This window comes from Taeniopygia guttata, chromosome 5 (genome assembly GCF_048771995.1).
Source record: "Taeniopygia guttata chromosome 5, bTaeGut7.mat, whole genome shotgun sequence".
Lineage (NCBI taxonomy): Eukaryota > Metazoa > Chordata > Aves > Passeriformes > Estrildidae > Taeniopygia > Taeniopygia guttata.
Window position 1 is genome coordinate 52,459,342 of NC_133030.1, and position 19,122 is coordinate 52,478,463.

Below are 19,122 nucleotides of genomic sequence, written 5' to 3' on the forward strand. Positions count from 1 at the left end.
TTAATCTAATCCTGAATGATGACATTTGAATACGAATGTTGTGCAATTACATTGTTGCACATTAATAGTGCTGGACAGTTTGTATCCCTGTACTTGATGTGCCCAGCAGCACAGGACTGAGAATTTGAGAAAATGATATCACCATTTCTTAGGTTTGAGTAGCAGTACTTGCACTGCTTAATGAAAAAAAATTACACAGGAAACACCATTATTTTAATTCCACAGCTTCTTATAATTTGAAGGATTTGTGTGTCATTCTTGCATTGAAGTGTTTAGCACCGACCTATAAACTCCTGCTGTAATATTCCAGGAGGACTTGTCTTAGTCAATACCTAAAAACTTCAAAAATTAATGTGAAAAACAGGCTTTCAAGCATCACTCAGTGCTGACATACTACTAAAGGTGCAATGATTTTATTAACACAGCAAATTACTACTTCTTATTCATCTGCAGACATTTCTTCAATGGATGATACAATTTAAAATTAATAAATATGCTTTTAGATAGATACTTTTCAGAAATAATTTTTAAGTGATACCTTAAGAAACACATCATGCCAATGTAGCCTTTAGGAATTGATGCCACTAGACAGAACCAAGGGTTTATTTTTACCTAATCTTGTGGCTATTTAAATCCAGGTATTATTAAGGAATGCAGTATAACTAGGTTTTGGTCACCTGAAAACACCACCACCACTTCCTTACTCACTTTGCTTGTTTATGCCTTTTAGCTGTGGCTCGATGCTGCTTTACAGCTGTGGGAAAAATCACATGTGTGATTGGAAAAAATTAAAGGAACAAATTATGGTTTTGCATAATTTAGAAGCTTAGGTGGAGTAAGTTAACAGGGATGTATGTAGAAATGACTTTAAACAGCTCACTGTGATGTACACTTTTCTATTTCATTTACCTGTAGTTTGATCTGTGCTACTCCTTTTATTTCAAATCCATAGCAGTTCTGGTCCTTTTGTTACTAACCATTCAATAGCATCTTGACAGCAGAACTACATCTTCGTTCTCATTTAATAACTATTTATCATTCTGTATCTGCCCATTTTCAAGAAGGAATAAAGTTAAGTGTTCCAGAAATTGGAAAAAATTGAAACTTGACCTTTATTAAGTGGGTTAATTGTCACAATCTCAGCATGTACAAAATTAATGACCAAAAAGTGGAACTTCAGAGTTTCAGAAGACTAGGTTAATGTCCAAAAAAGCCTAAACTCTGACCTTCTTGACATATGCCAAAAGAAACAGCCACCCTAATAAATTACTACCTGTGTGCAATTATAATAAACCATTCCTAGCATCCAATCACTTGATTTAATTGCTGCAAGGCAGTGGGACTTATAGATATTGAAGGCAATCTAAAAATTCCTTTGCAGTTCATAGGAGGTTGTTTGTGCATGCCTGTTTCAGCATGGAGATTCAGTTTTAAAGCACATTATTCATACCTTTGGACCACAAATCTGTGTACAAGCCCACTTACTAGTGCTGAAATTAGGAGCCTTGGCTGAGGCATTAACATTACTGAAAGCGGTGAACCAGTGTGGGATAAAGCAAAGGCAATGGAATTTCCCTTAAACCCATATCATAAAGCAGTTGCTGGATGCAGAACACCTACACAGTTTCCAAATTTCAGCTTACATAGGAGGAAAAGGCAACTTCTGTGAATACGACAACAAACCGCAGCACATTTAAATCAAACAGCATTTGCAAAAAGAAAGCTAAAAGAAAGAAATGAATGCTCCATTTGCATAGGTCCAAGGTAGCAGCACAATGTGAAATCTACTGACTTCCACAGTACCAGGTCAAACACTGATGAACTGGCCCAGAGGACAGCCCACACTCCTCCACAGATAGAAATGCATCTAGGGAACAGGCAGGTTGCCCCAGCTGAACACAACACAAGAAGGTACCTGGTCAGAAACAAGGCTGCAAGCTGGAATGAAGCTACTCTTGGTGCTTGCCATGCATAGGATGTTACAGGGAAATTTGCTTTTTGCCCCTGTTAATCCTATTCAAAGGACAACTGATTTGTGTGTTCAGGGCTAGCAAGTTAGCCCATTTTTTTAAAACAGTAAACTTAAATAAAATACCACTGTTTAAGTTCAGTTACCTAGTTCTGATGGTGTTTGAATCTGTGCTCAAGTAATGGCAACTCAGTTGTGAAACCAGCATTACTCACATGGAAGTCTATCCCCTATACTCATGCACATTTTAAGCACCTTTCTGAAGAAGCAAAGTCAAGTCTCAAAGGGCTACGGATCTGTTTCACTCCAATTCACATCCAGGTGCTCAAAGATGCACCACAAGATGTGGTGGTCAGCATCAACTATTTTGCCATGTCTGAACTGGATTTAATTGAAAAATGATTGTCTGGTTTCTCCAGATAGGGAAGACAGAAGACTCAGGTTCAGAAGCTTCTTCTGTACTTGATAAACTTTAAATAATAAAATAGTTCTATACACAAAAAATCACATGGAGGCAGGTCCCTAATTCTAGACACATTGTTTCAGGTGACTGACCTGAATACACTATCTTCTATTTCCATACTGCTCTCTGTGGCTTTGTCCTTCAGGCTCCAGCATGTCCCTTCCATGCTGGATCTGCAAAGCCTTTCCTTAACCCCCAGCACTGAGCAGTTGTGCCACAATGGCAGAGGAGCAGGTAATGAACACTAAGTCCAACCCAGACTCGCTGAGGTTACCCCAGCACTGCACTGACAACAAGGCAGCAGCCACTTAGATCTGCTCTTCACTGCCTGTTCAACACAACTCTGTGATCCGTACGTGTTTGTGATCCATAGTGAAGCCCCTGCCTAATTGTGAAATTTCACAGTAATTACAGAACTAATTGGAGATTATTTTAAACACTTATGGAAATAATTTCTGATCTTCCTATTCTTCAGAAGAACAACTCCTGCCTCCCAGACAAACTAGCTGCTCTTCACTTGTCCAGCTCCTATTTTCCACTTAGGAAAGGACATCTCCTTAGTTTCCTCCCCTACCTAGCTTAATCTCCTATGATTAAAAATTACACCAGGTCCAGAAACCAGGACCATTTGTGGTTTGCTTTTTTCTTAATTATGGATTGAGAGTTGTTTTTTTTTTTTTTAATTTTAACTGAAAAATCCTCCACATGGTTTCCAAACTTGTGGCATTTGTTAGGAAATAGATGTAGAACCCACAAAATGCTAAGAAAGCTCTTCTAACCATGAGTCACCAATTTATGTGCAGTACTTTGCACAGCATGCAGTGCATGCAAAGAAGGAAACTCGATAGAAACTATTAAATATAGATGTAATTACGTGAAAATCATGTGGTCATATCTGACTTCAACAAGGATCAGTTAAAAATGTTCTAGAGGAAAAGGGATGGGTAGATAAATTTGGTAGGGCAACGTTTTCACTGAAAACTCCTGTTTAGAGGACCTGGACTGAGTTTCAGTCTCTAAAGTCAGGAAAGAAAAGCAGATTTTGGGAGCACCTTTCTTTTGTCTGATTGAAATACTTCAAATGATGTTTCATAATTACTTCACAGGCCTTTCTATAAAATGAGGGAGAGAGAAGGGGCAGCAGTAGATACTATACACTGTTTTTAAACATGTGAACTAGAGAAGATTCTGTAAACTCAATCTTCCAGAATACCTTTGAATCATGTGAGTTTCATGACTCCATGATGATCATTCCTCCCTAAAGGCATATCAGCCTCAAGAAGGCAGCTACTGTTGGGTTGCACAGATTTCTGTACATACCACCTTATAACGACGTCTGAGGCAAAGAATATCTATTCTAGCCAAGAACAAAAACCATCCCACCTCCCCAGCCAGAAGGCTCTCATTTCTCCTTCACTCATGACAGCACTTAAGCTACAGTTGCATTTACACTTTAAAAATATTTTTCAGGCTGGCATTTGTTGCTCGATTTTGTATATTTGACTTTATCAAGAGGGAAATATGGACATCACCTTGTGGCACGGACCCAAACTAGTTACAAGTTGTTAGGGAAATGATTCATCAGTAGGTAGGTTCATGTAAAATTCAAAAGGCTTTTTTTCCCCTGTTTTGCTTTTGGAGAACAGTCCGAGAAATGCAAGTGATGTCTTTCTTACAGGAATACTTTAGATAGCTAAACAGAAGCAAGATTTGGCATTTAGCCTGGGATTAGTGTGAACAGCCTCTTAACCAAACATTATGAAGAAAGTTAACTTTAAAATGCTTTGAAAGGTCTGTTTTCCTGACAGATGGTAATAAGGGCTCATCAGTGCCAATTTTTTTTGTTTCCACCTCAGTTTTCAAAAGCTCAAGTTTTAGATTAGTGCTTCTGAAGGAACCATTACATGCATAGAGGAAAAATGCAAATTACAAAATTAGATTACTCACTATTTTTATTGTGTGTAACATATTTTTCTAAATAACACTAACAGATGAAGAGCAAGAATTTGACCATGCACTCAGTAGAACACTTTCCCTTTCTTTTACTAGAATCCTTTTCCATTTTCCCCAACTATTTGTCCTTTAATCTTTATCTGTACTCCTGGACAGATATTCCTCTCCCCACAGACCCCAAAAGATACAGCAATCAGAAGCAGGTAGAGGTTTTGTTTGTATAATACATTCACTAGTGAAGACATGGTAGAACTATATTTTATTCAAGAAAACCCACATATTCTTTCCTGTGGAGACCACAGGCTTTGCTAAGCCATAGATATTAGCAAATACTGGAACAAAATACAGTGTATCAGATTCAATCAAAGCATTTAAATTCTGAATTACAGTTATAATTTTAAGGGAAGGCTAGTTTCAGAATTGCATCATAGTATCTAGTACAATGTTGTGCAATGTAAGTGGCAGAAACAGAAGTGGAGTATTGGTCCTAATAAAACCCCAAATGTAATGACTCTTGTATGACATTTAACTTGTCAAGACAACAATTCCAAAACATTCTACCAAAGGCAGCATATAGTTACAAAAATACTGGTCCAGCATCTTGTTAGTGATGAAGCAATATCCAAGGTGCAATGGCAACATGCCATTCTTAGTGAAATACTTTTTAAAAAACTATTTTTTCTATTTTCCCCACACTGATACTAGCTGAACACCAGAACTTCTATGACAACCTGAAAGAAGGTCACTACTTAAATGTGTATTTCACCAAAGATTGATGCAAAAACACATGTTCCAGGTTGCAGTATGAGAGAAGCAAAGGTTAAAAAAAAGTACAAATGTGCCAAAAGACGTTTTACTGCAACTGATCTTAGATGAGCAGTTTGCAACCTCTATTGAGTTTAAAACAACTGTCCAAGCCTTCCATTCTATCCATTATCATGAACTTAAGGATACAAAAGTAAAAGACAAAGTCCTTAATACTGAGAACAGATTTAAACCACTTTATACTCCTCTGAATTTTTCCACAAAATAAAAATATTCTGCCCTCCTCTCCTCCTAATATGCTGGTAATTTCAAAGTCAAGCGATGGAATGACCCTTGTTCTGATATTGCACAGTGCTAGGACTGTATGGTTTCCACTTAGAAGTTCAAACACAAACTATGATAGTGACCAAAACTGCTGGTGACAGTAGACCTGCTTAAGTTGTGGAGGTATCGCAAGAAATGTGCATCAGATGAAGACACAATCTAAATGGCAAAAACCACTGCAGACTTGGCTGTGGTTTTGACTTGGGCCAAAAATACATAAACCTGTTTGCCATTTCCTTTGAGGAAGGCAGGATCAATTAATATCTTAACCAAAAGACAAAGCCGAGTAAGATCAGGTAACCATGTGAATTCAATGTTACATTCAATAACACAGAAATGAAGGAGTAGCAGACAAGAACATTATTAATATTTTCTTTTTAATAATGGTTTAGACAAAAGTGTAGCTTTGAAAATCTCTAGTTAATTGTGAATACCTGAAGAAGAAGCTGGGACGTGACTTCACTTTGATCAGTTTAAAGCTGTGGCTTGGCCTATCTGCTTGCAAAATCTCCAGTAGCTCTGCCAACATTGTAAATAAAAACTACTGCCTGGAAATAAAAAGTAGTCAGCCTTTAAAAGTTCATGAATGTTATATTGTAGCAGCCTAACTCTGACTGAAGAAGAAAGATATTTTATACAGTAAACAAAAGACAAAGTAAACTGAAATCTTCTGAGATCACTTTAAGTGTATACAGTTTGGATTCTCATTGACATTTAAAACTACCAATCATAAGGTTGCCACCTTACCTTTTTCTGGACTGGCACACCTGATTTTAAACAGGTTTTCCTCCAGTCTCCCAAGTTTCTGATCCTCTCATTCAGTTTTCTGCTGTAATGCTCCCCTACCTTCATGCTGAATACCGAGTCAGTCCTGCCTTCTGCTTTTCTTGGCAGGAGGCAGAGCAAGCTTTTAATTTCGGTAGTCAGAGTGACAGAACAACAAACGCACAGCAGATAGAAGAGCTTAATTCTTCCCCAGGAAGAAAATACATTTGGTTCAACAAAGGGCTGCAAAATCTTCCAAAGGCACCTCTTTCCCCAGTTTTTGCCTGAAAGCAAGATGGCAATCTTAATTGAAAAGGGATGCTAAATCTTTTAAATAACTTAAAAATTCATTTTTATATAAAGCAGCAAAACCATTTTTCTCTGCAGAAAGAGAAATGTTAACAAAGGAACACACCAACATAAATGCACTGTTGATAAACTTCAGCTAGTTTAATTTCACAAGGAAGTAAAATTTTAGGACTATTCTTTAACCTCATCAGTACTTTCTGAAGAAGATTCTTTGGCATCTTCAGTCCCTCTGTTGCTTTTCTCTTTACTAAGATTTTCACTTTCTGATTTGGTCCCATTAAATAAAGAGTTTTCACCATTTACAAACCCATTCTCTGTGACTTCAGCATCAATGGTTTCATCAATCTTTAAGTCCCCTTGCTCTTCCACGTCTTCTAGGTTTCTCAAGACAATAGGGAGTCTAGAGTCTGCCACAGTGTTCTCCAACAAGGCAATATGGCCCTTGTCATACTTGGGAAGTGGAGCTCCATCTGCCATTTGTTTGCTGTAATACTCTCTGCTGGCAGCTGCGCTCTTCACTGCCTTCTCCAGGATCTCTTTTTCACCTAAGCGCAGTTTGATGGCCATTATCGCATGTGGAGTGAGGTCATGAGTCTCCAGGAAGGACTTATCAACCTGTTAGAAGAGAAAAAGCAAATCTGCTACTAACACAATAAAACAGCCCCTCACCTCATCTCTTTCTCTGAGCAGGAAGTGACACCAGGCTCTCCAGGGGGAGCCAAATGGACATGAGGGGGGGGTCTTCAAGGAGTCCCAGTGAAATTTGTCATGAAATCATAAAAAAGCCCAAAATTTCTGCACACAAATCAGTCTGCATGACAAGCAAAGTCAGATTACTTCACAAATACATGCAACATGTAGGTTCACTTATACATTTGCAATGGAAGCACATTTCTTTGCAGTCTGAGAATGCAACTACCAGACAACAAGTTGAAACTGATTCCCCATCTTATTTGCAGGGAAAAAAGCAGGTAGTCTCTACTTGGAAAATCAAAGGAAAAATACATTAACAAAATTACATTAACAAAATTTCCTTTTTTGCAATCTTATTTGATTTTACTTAGATAATGCAAAATTGTTTCTGCACTTAAAAAGTACAGAATGAATTATGTACTAACATTAAGGTTGAATTTTGCAAATATAAGATGGAGGACAAAATAGCTTTTCCTACAATCACAATGCACAGAAGAATTCAGACTTTTAAATTACACATAATGATAATTTTACCTCCACAGTTGTTTTATAGGTTTTCAAAAGCAGGGATGCTCTGGCTTCCAGGAATGTCCAAAGTTTAACTTCATTGTCCCAGCTAACAGGAAAGTCAGAGTTCCCCAGAGTGAAGATTTTGCCAATTGCATGCTCACCTATCAAGTGCTCCTTCAGCTCTTCTGCAATAAGTATAAAACCAATCTGTTAAAAAACAATCTCATCATTCACTTTGTCAGTTGACAAACTGCAGAAAGATTTATTTTCAATCATATATCTTTGAGCAGCTAGCAAAAAATAACCCTCTCCTCAAATAAGAATTATCAGATATGCTGCTTTTTTTTTTCTAGGATTTGCCTCAAAGAGACAACTGAAAGTCTTCAGGTCAGCAGAAAATGGGCCTTCTCTCCACCTGGAAATAAAGATACTTTAGATATCACAGCTTCTCATACACAGCGTAAATCTGTGTCAGTGAAACAATGTTTTGTAAAATCATTCATAAATGAAAGGGAATAGATATGTAAAGAGTGCAATGAACTTTTTGAGAATAAAAGGAACAGGCCAAAGAGTGTGCAAATAGCAATGGAATTCTTTTTTCTACTGTTTTGATAATATTTTTCAGTAGCAGAAACTTCCTGCAGGTGGTCAGAAAAGACATCCATCAAAACTCAAGAGCAGAAAAAAATTCAATAAGCTCCTTGACATTACACAAATTTAAGTTTTAATTAATAAATTTAACTACTGCAAAGCAGTTATGACAAACTTCACCAAGAGCTTGCATGTAGTTTCTCAATAAATCATTTTCTTAAACAGTATTTAAGACATATAAATAAAGTGAGCATAATCATATACCAGAGAAACGCAATTAAAGCATTCTCTAGCTATATTTTCCTCTCCAAGCCAAAATTCACTCCCTCATCAGCATCCTAAAATTTTCTTCTCTTGAATTTACTTTCCAGAAATATCAGGCAATTGGAAGAGATGGATGTTTTAGGTCCCTATACAGTTCCAGTATATTGTAATTTCTCAGTAAGGTCTAAAAGATGGATGACATTAAGTTACATTGTTTTTACTAAAGAAAGCAAATAGACCACATGCAAAAACTCAACTATTTCAGTATTCCTGCTGGCACAAAAAATCCACATCATCTGCACAGTACTCCTAACTGCAAGGGAGCTCTCTCACTGTCCTGACAACTGTCACATCCAGAACCTTCAAAACTGCATTTAACCAGCAAGGAGCTACATGAGCATTTAATGAGAAGATTCACATGCAAAAATAAGGTGAATATTTATTAAATGTACATATATTTTGTCCAACAAATAAAAATAACAGAAGAGAAACACTAGGAAGACAGTCTGCAAATACCGAAATTTGGTTTAGATTACCAGTTACCAAAATATTGAATATTTAGATCACAAATTGCTAGAATATTGAAAATATTAAACTTTGAAATGTCTCTTCCATATTTCCTCTACAGTACAGAATAATCCAATTTCATACATAAATTATTCCAGTGGTGATGACTAAAATGGTGTGATTTTAAGCATGCAAACCCCTAGGTCTTGCATTATCTTGTTCTGCAAACTATTTTGGAACCTAAGAACTAGAGATCCAATTCCAAAGCTCACTCATTCACAGGAATCTGGAGGATTAAAAGAAATAAAAAATTGTATCATCTCATGCTTTCAGAGTTACTGAAATATTCCCTCAGATGGCATGGCCATAGATAGGGGTTCTCAGTAGCTTATTGATTCATTTTTAACTTAAACTCCTCAATTTTCTGATCACCTGTCTTAATGTTTTTTATCAATGTTTATCCCATTCCTGCATTAACAGGAATCCCCGCAACAAGACACACATAAATTAGGTTATTTTCACAAAATATCCTACCTTCACTCATACAAAACACTCGAAGGAAGGCCAAAAGCTGTGCAGAGATTGCTGGCTCAGTGGAGTGCAAGGCAAAAACACTTGAACTAATAAAAGAGATAATCAAACAACAACAGTAAATACAAGTGCAATTGTCATATCTTTAAACTTATTTTTAACATAAAAGACTATAAAGTAAACAACAAATGCACTGCTACAAAAGTAATTTTTTAAAAATTAGGTAATATGAGCTCAAATGAAAAATCTTCCCTAACCTGTATCTGAAAAGAATTATTATCTCTACAATTTTACACTTAAAATTATTTTATACAGCTTTCATAATAAATTCATGAAAATGCAATGTTTCATGTCTGCTGCTCCTAATAGTACCCTCTGGACTGAAATGACTAAAGGAAAATACTGTGATTCACATACTGAGCATTGTAGTATGTCTGCAAGGGATAGGAAAGAAAGTAAAAACATAGATTGCTTCAAATTAATCTTTGCTCTGTTTTTGTTCAAATGGTTATTAAAGCAAAGGCTTTTTCCTTATATATGGTTCAAATTAGATGATAATAAAGCTCAGAGAACTCCTGTAAATATTATTACAATAACTTTAATTCGCTATACAAACAGGAGAAATATTACACCTAAGAAAATTATCACAAAAGAGCTCCATATATGCTTCACTGGACACTATATACTTTGGAAATGTTTTTAAAAACCCATGGCAATGTGTTTTACTTACGTTGGGATACCAGCACGAGCTAAGACCTCTGCCTTCATAGCATACAGCCTGTCACTTTTACTCACGCCAAGCTTTATTTTCACTCTGTCATGTGAATTATTATCAAAGAAAAAACCACTGTGGATCACAAATTCAGCGTTTGACCGAGTGCCATAAAAAATGTAAATCTAGAAGGATGAAAAGAGAAGTGAAGGGTCGGGGAAAAAAGCTTAAGATCAGCTAACAAAATTGACATAATTTGAAAGATATTTTCTAGAAGAGTTACTATTGTGAGTACAAGGTATATTTGGTAATATGAAGAAATATGCTTTGTTTTCTGGTATTGACTCAAATGCTGTATATAATGTGGCAATTACACTTTTGAGGTATCTGTAAACATATCCATGTAACAAAGACTTTGAAAGCCAAGAAAAAAATTTTATTCTGTACTTGGAAATAAAAATGTTCTGGTTTCTCACACTGACAAAAAGTACCAGCATATAGAAATAAGCTTTCAAAGGCTTATTAAAGGCTAAAAAATCAGAGTCAAGGAGGGCCCATTAAAATGGTGTTTCTGGAGTCATTTTCCCCAACCAAATGTCCATGCAAAACTATACTGCTGATAGATCAACTTTACTTTCATTAAATGTTACCTTAAGATATGGACATACCACAGTACATCATACAGAGAGATCTGAGCTGTGTTCAGCCAATATTTATTTTTGTTTTACTCTGAACTCTTTTCTATAGAGCATATAGTTACTTTAATTCACATTTAAAAAGAAGTTCCTAAATATAACCTGCAGAATGTATTTAACTCAGGGCTAGGCAGAATGAAATTCATGGGACTAGAGGTCAGGGTAGCAACTGTATTCTCCCACATCAAGAGGATATTTTCCATTTTGTGTTTGATAACAAAATTGTCAATCAGAAAAAAAAGTTCCAGTAGTTACAGAATTCCCTTCAGAACCTCAGAGTACAGCAGTGCTCTGGATACCTGCAAGCTTCCATTCCTCTCCAGCTGACAGAGGAAAACACAGTAACAGCAATGCTGCCATTTACTTTCTCTGCTTTCAATTTTGTATATGAGCTATTTATCCTAAGCACTGCAAGCTTAAGTATGATATTGAATTATATAAAACATTATCCTGTTACACTCATATGACGAACACGTGACCTGACTAGGTGTATTAAGGCAGTGGGTAAGGAGAGAGTTGCTCACCCTCTCAAGTTTTAAAACTACTGTGATACATCTCATATTAAACTAAAAGTCAGATATCATGTATAGATTACACAGTATGCTCTTACGCCCCAAGACTGTTTTACAAAAAAATCTAATTAAACAGAGTGAGAATTGCTTTATTTCAGGCCAGTGTTTGACAGACTCTGTGGACCTCTGCTGCCTAAAATTTTTTAGTAGTAAAAGCATGGATCATACACTCTTCCTGCTGAAACTGTAAGAAATGACATCTGCATGGTATATTAAAGGACTGAAGCATTATATAATTACAGTGCTTTAAAGATGTCACTAACAGTTAAAGTTTGCACAGAAATTCTGATAAATAGCAGACAAAGTGAAACTACTAAAATAAAATTGAAATATAGGAACCCTCTATAATTGAAATGGAGAGAGCAGCCAGAACAGCTATATGACACATTCATTGCCAGCTGTGGAAAATTATAAATTGGATCACTTCTGGAAAAACTGTGGACCCCTTTTAACTCATCACAGCACAATTGGAAAAAACAGAAAATATTTGACTACCATAACAAATTCTGAGAGCAAAAATATACAATCACTGTAAACCTCAGCATAGCAATGAGGATAAATACACTTTTGGAAAGATGTATTCAAAAAAGAAAAAATGACAGACATTTCTTTGTTTAAAAAAAGCTAACAATGCAAAAGAAAAATTAAAATAAAAATATTATAAATTGTAAGACTGGCAAATAATAGAGTAAAAGTAATAACTCAGACATTGAGTTACAAAATATTTCAGGATATTTCATATACAAAGGCTTTGTCTGGCCATGCTGACTGCACAGGCAGTAGTCAGGAGTACTACTCCACTTGAGGGTTTAGGCTGGCTGCTGACACAGCACAGGAGCTTCCTACACTCCTGGAACCACTGTCTTCAGTGCATCACTAGTTTGGACACTCAGTTTTGTTTTTCAGCAGTTCTGATCAAAATACTGGATTCTGAATTGTTCCATGCATCTTTGCAAGACTCTCCTGCTGTCTCAGGATGAAGAGGTAAATGCATGCATGCCTGTGTGAAAGGGATGGAGTATGTTTTTAGGTTCTTTCTCATTTCCATTAAGCATTGCAATGACAACAGCATGGGTTAAAATGACTGGCAACTGTACTACATTTCACCTCTTTTAAATGAATGAAGACTAACAAGAAACATAAGCCAACACACACCATTGTTAAAAAAAAAAGACTCTACAATCCATTATTGCAAACAAATCTAAAAAATATTTATCTTTGGTCCTTTGGATATGGCCTTTTACTAAGCTCTTCCAGAATACCAAACTTGGTGACTGTGTATGTTCACTCACCAATGATTAAATATTTCAATTAGTTCTATAAAAGACGAGGAATAAAACTCTCCTACAGTTGGGGTCTACCAAGTGATAGAAAATATTCTGAAAAATGTACATGTTTTTAGTTTGGTAGCATTTTCACTCAAAATTAGCTCAACATAATAAAATTCAACTGTAGCAGGGTTTAATCCACACCACTGCTTTATTAAAATTTTCTAGGGAGTCATCAAGTGTTCAAAGAACTTAATGGAGCAACAATAATGTAAACAACTCTTCACACTACCTGTTCTCCAGCCTTGAAATCTTGAAGTGCTACACATTCACACCGGTCATCTTCCAAATTGTAGCCTGTAGTGATCTATCCAGGAAAAGAGTAACAAAAGCACCTTTAGCATCTTATACTTCTCTCTCCCACCACTAACAAATTTTCCTATTGGAAATAAATACTAACAATAGGAACTGCACACATTTATTTCTCAGCAAAATAGAATATAGCTGATAGTGATTGCTTTACGATTCTTGAGCAATCTCTTTTTTTAAAAAAAATCTCTGCATTAAAGAAATCTAAAGGAAGAAATAACTTACCTGAAGTGAACAGAAGGCTCTGAGAAAAGTACCCTCCATAGAGCACAGACAAAGTACCATGCTAAAGCTAGCAGCTTGTTATAAAGTTCTGGAGCTTTCAGTCACTCCCATGAGGCCCAAGGGAGCAAGGCACTGACAGCTCTATATGCTGTGCTTTATCCTTCAACTGCCAACACATTTTTGATCTCTCAATGAAAAAGGATTAGATAACCGTGGATCTTTAGGGGATACAATCTTCAGAGAATTATAATTTACTTGAAAATAATCCCTTTATCTATAAGTTAAGTAATACTCTTAAAATGCTAAAAGGATTTTTGCGATGGTAGCTGGCAATGGAAGAGGATAAACTCTCTTGACAACCTGTACCTCCCTAAAAATAATTACTAAACTGTAAAGGGGTCACACTAACAAGTAAAGCTATCCTAAAAATTTAGTATTTTTATTAAGTGACAAACAGCATGTTCTTGAATAGTATGAGCAGAGATGCAGCCACAGGATGGAACAAAAGCTGCTGAAAAATCAGAAGGCAACTTTTATGGTAGGTAGTCTGACTTCAGTACTGACAGAGGTAACTTATGGAAAAACATGCTCTGGGCCTGGGGAAAAACCTAGAAGAAGCCAAAGACTCTCTCTCAGCCTTTGAAAATGAAAACATACTTTTTTGTAAGTTGACTGACATGAGTTGCAGTATATCCCAATTCCCATCTTGGATGCAGCTTGTCCAAAGACAGAACTCCTCAGATTATTCCAAAAGCTAGGTTGATGGCTTACACATTAGTAGTTTTGCACTGCTTGCATATTAAATGTGCATTTGTCAGCCGAAACAGTGCTTTCAAATGGAGCAAATCCAAAATGTCAGCCCCAAGCACGGGCAGCCTGGCCCTGCAGACGCTTGCAGAAACCTCCCTGTGCAGATGTCTCACTGCAGAACTGTTTAATGGGTTTGTGGAAATCACTAAAGAACACGAGAGTCATGCAATACAGTCCACTGAGAAACACAGGCTGCAGTACTTCACACAGAAATTCCTGTGCATTCTCTAATTTGGACTGCACAATTTTAATTAATATTTTCAGTTTAGAAAGTTATCCTACCCTGAATTGCAGGTTACAAATGCTAGAGGATGACAAATTTACCTTCTTAGTTTAAATACAGTCATCTTCTGAAAAACTGTACTTTTCATCCAAAAAAAAGAAACTCTTGACCTGTCCTGAAATTTTTTTAGTGTGTAAACTCAGTGAAATAGTTCTGAATGTGAAAAGTCCACTCCAATCCCTTGAAATGCTGGTGGAACAGGAGGCTTTCACAGACTGGGGAGATTCCAATATCTTAAGAGGAGGATTCTGTCACTTTAAGCATGCCTCACTGGAGTACTGATCTTTCTTTAAATTTTTAGTTTTGCTTTTAAAAAAACCCCTAAACAACGCACAAAACCCAGCAGCACTTCTGAAAGACTTTTCTATAAAGCATAATGGAGTGCTAGACTCCTATTTCCTCTTTCTTTAAATAGCAATCACGTAAGAGAATTAACAGGGTGTTTACTTCTCTTCCCACATGATAGCTGACAAATTGCATCCCTTCAGTTTTATTTCTGAAGCAGACTGATACATGAATTTCAAGTTGTGTATAAAGCATGCAATAGTCTGCTTGGTCAGTGATTAAGGATGGACCCAGCCCAACAGGCAGAATGTAGCTTATTCAAAGCTCTGTCAGAACTGGTAATCAACCTCTGACTGTCAAAATACAATCCCACTAAAGAATAACAATGAGAAATGCATGAAGACAACCATTTTGAAATAGTTCTTAGAGGCAGGTTGATCTAATTAATAGTGTCAGAAGCAAGAAAAAGCTGGATGGACCTAGCTCCAGTTAAAATCCAAAGAGCATTTTATTATCTAGCTCGTGGAAAGGGGCCCTGTGGAATAAAGCAAGAACAGGGATATATATGGTGGCTGATTGACTTGGGAGGTATTTCAGCACTACATTTGAAATAAACTAGACAGGGGTGCATTGAGTGTCATCTTTTGTTTCTCACGTTCCTGCAATGAATAACAGTTCCCTTGATGTATTTTAAAGGGATTGTGCTATGATTAGAGCAGAGCCCACCCTCACCTCACTCTACAATAATATAAACTACCATATAGGCAGCTTAGAGTTATCTTAGCAGCCACCCCCCCATTTCTAATATACAAGGCAACTAGAGCACACAACAAAAATAGCTTTAGTAGCTTTTCTTAGCCCATTACCAATACTACAGTTTTCTATCCTTCCTGAGTTTATACCCATTTAAATTATTTTCTGTAGAAATACGAAAGAAATGACTGAAATCTTTACATATATACAAAATATTTAAGTTCAGCACAACCTCCTTTACCCTTTAGGATATATCCTATCCTTCAGTGTAAAAAAATGTTTCAAATCCTGATATACTACTGCATTAGGAGGTTTGGCTCCAGAGGCTGGCTCCATATCAAACCCACTGTTAAACAGCATAATAAAAATAAAAATTACTTTATCAATTTAAATAGAAGTTTGAATGAGTAAAACATCATAAATAGCTGCTCTTTTAATATATGCTACCTAAATTTTCCCTCACAGAACCTTAATTCTCTTCCTCTTTACTCTAATCCCAACTTTGAAGGCATTCATTAAGAGTTGTCTAATGAATACAGACAAGTCTCTGCAAAAGCATCTGAAAGAGATGCCCAGCAGGAAAAGGGTACAGGAAGTACTGACGCTTGCAGCTACGACTTACATTACAAAAATACACATTTCTGAATTTTAAGCGATTTTCTTTATACTGAAGACTCTCACATGAACTTTACTGCTAAATCAAAGCTGTGAGATTGCATAACAAATAGGCAAAAGAAAGAATCACTGTTAAAGAACAACATGTAATCACCTTGCAATAAGGAAAAATAAATAAATAATAAACCCCAAGCACTTGCAACTTTGTAGCTTAGCCTACCATGCTGTAATTGATACAGTCATAGCAACACAAAATAAGCTAAATGTCAAGTGAAAAACTACTTGCTTTACAGTTTGTTCATTTAAAACAGACTTTTTTTTATACCAACACTAACCAGCACTAACACATACTGCTGTCCTAACACTCAGGTCAACCCTCCCACAAAAGAACCAGATCACTTGAATAGGATGGTTATATCCAGTGCTTACAATAAATAAAATCTACTGGAAACACAAGTAGGGGGTATGACTTTTGAAGTGTACATGAGCATGACTAAATAACATTGATAAACCAGCCTCTCTGGGTTTCCATTTCCTCACCTCAGCATTAAATAGTCTGTTAATGAAATCAGGAATCATCCCCTGAACTAGCGCACGTAAGCCAAAATGTCAGCAGGTCTGACTTTTTATATACATATGTCACCTTTTAAATGTTTAATATGCCCTAAAGTTGTATTTTTGCATTTTGTTTCTTTGATGTAGTAACAGATGCACTGTTTTTGTTGAACTAGGCTTTGTTCTTATTCTTGCTGTCTCTATAACAAGGCTCTTTGGGCACGGTTAGGAGAGCAGGCAGTATTTCTTAGTTGCAAATCTCTAACCACTTTCCCTAGTGGTAACTGCAAGAGGCAACATCCATCAGTGTCTGCTTTCTGTTCTCAGAACAATTCTGTCCAGTAATGTGCATCTTTTTCAGCCCACCAGAAACAAAGCTCTATGTCAGGAGACTATTCAGACTTGTCTGGACAAAACATTTCATGTAAATGAAAACTTCAAAAAACTACATTATATGTACATAAGGCATAACTTTACACAAGTATCACATCACTTGTAAAGTTTTCTCTAGATGAAGAAAGCTCTCCCTGAAAAGCTATCATAAGATATTTGAGAACCTGACAAATCTTTCTTTCAGATATTAGTTTTTTAGGGTCTCCTGGGAAGATAACATATCTGTGTTAAGAAGAATAACAGAAAGTGTTACTAAACTACTGTATAGCAGTTGAAAGACTTAAGCCTGAAAGTCTTTCAGCAACAATGAAGAAATCCTTACCAGTCCATTAGTATGATTACACATGTCCCATAAAGGTATTAGAGCCAGTGTAACTCTGGAACCATCTTCTGTTGGAATCTGGTTCTGCCGCGTCATAACAGAGGAAACTGCCCATCTGCAAAAGTTACAAACATGAGATGGTCAATGTTCAAAGCATTAAAATACAATTGGCCATAGTCTCACCTGAAGCAATCATTTACACTGGGAGTTTCCAAACTTAGTTTCCTTAAAAATCACACCTACTACAGGAACAGTAGAAGGCAGTATCACTTGCATGAAAAGCAGCAGCTCCCAGGTTTCCAAGACGTGCACACAGAGCAAATACCAAACCAGGATTGTGATCCCTATTCTCTTTGCATGATAATCTTCACACCTTCCCTTGGCTGCATTCCTCAGCCAGGATCCACTCCCTGTGTCAGCTGCTGCTTCCCAGCCTCACTGCATACATACCTCACACCATACATCCCAAGGCCAGGGTCACCTGCTCCTGCAACTTTCCCTGCTGGGCAGCAGGAGCTCTCATCTATGTGCAAACTCTTGTAAGAGCCAAGATGTATTTTCCCCCTCACTCTATAAAAAGCTTATGTAATGCATGAACTGGAAGCCAGTGCAACCACCTGACACATGCATGATCTTTTGCTAAGTGTCTCTCTTCAGTTTGCAAGATTTTGGCTTAGGTCAGTATTGCCAGATTTTCTGCTCAATAGTATTGAGAGGAAAAAAAGCCACAACATTCCAAACAGATGTCCAGGTAAAAACCAATAAGAAAGTATTACATAATTCTTTAGCACATGGATATCATTCAAAACCCTTCTAAATCAGGTTAAGTAAACAAAATGCAAGCTACCTTTTCAAACGTAAAAATCTTTAGAAAAGCCTAGAATTTCAGTATTTTCTAGAATTTCATTTTTTATTTTATACCTGACAAAAATTAATATTAGACACCAGTGGAAAAAAGAATCTTAGTTTCACCATGTTCTGGCCTTACTACATACACGTGTTGTGAGGTATTTTGAGGGGAAAAAAAGATGTCACCAGGAGTAGGTCAGAATAATTTTAATTCCCACAGACTCCTCTACTAACACGTACTTAATATACAGAATAAGATTTCCTGAAGGATTTCTTCAGAAGAACTAGATTGATAAGAAAGACAGTGGCAAAATGAAATCAACCTAACATCTAAAAAGAAAGTTAAAGTTTAATTGTGGATAATTCTGATATACAAACACTGCTTGAAACACAGTAACAATATGCTTCTTGTTAATTGTTGCAATTTGTCTGTAAAATTTTAGACCACTTCACTTGTAAGTTGGTGTGTTCCTCAATGACCCTTTAAGTGAAATGCTTTGGAAATCCCACTTTCATAGCCTTACCCACAAGTACAACTAGGCTAGAAAATCCCTTTTATTTTAATCATTTAATAACCATGCTATTTTAATCATTTAACAGAATTAAAGCTCTCTTTATTATTATCTTAATTATTATTCTTTTTATCTAAGTTCTGTCACCCCTTATAGCACCTCCAAGTGACACTCATGCTTCGTGTGTACAACTTCCATTCTCCATCTCTCCTGTTCAACAGCAGCAGCTCTAGATATTAACTTTTGCCTGTATGTGCTGG

At 36.5% G+C, this 19,122-nt stretch overlaps 1 protein-coding gene across 2 annotated transcripts in view; it reads right to left on the reverse strand.

Annotated features, from left to right (window-relative positions):
- Window positions 1–4,366: 4,366 nt before the first annotated feature.
- SETD3 (SET domain containing 3, actin N3(tau)-histidine methyltransferase) overlaps window positions 4,367–19,122 on the reverse strand; it is a 61,786-nt gene continuing 47,030 nt past the window's right edge. The window contains exons 8-13 of one of the 2 annotated variants that reach the window (XM_012574262.5): window positions 17,502–17,616; window positions 13,184–13,258; window positions 10,375–10,541; window positions 9,648–9,733; window positions 7,776–7,936; window positions 4,367–7,163 (exon numbers count right to left, since the gene is read on the reverse strand). In XM_012574262.5, the coding sequence (XP_012429716.1) occupies window positions 6,720–7,163; window positions 7,776–7,936; window positions 9,648–9,733; window positions 10,375–10,541; window positions 13,184–13,258; window positions 17,502–17,616 (1,048 nt within the window). In that variant the 3' untranslated portion in view covers window positions 4,367–6,719. The remainder of the gene's footprint in view (window positions 7,164–7,775; window positions 7,937–9,647; window positions 9,734–10,374; window positions 10,542–13,183; window positions 13,259–17,501; window positions 17,617–19,122) is intronic. The other variant, XM_072930395.1, reaches the window with a different exon arrangement.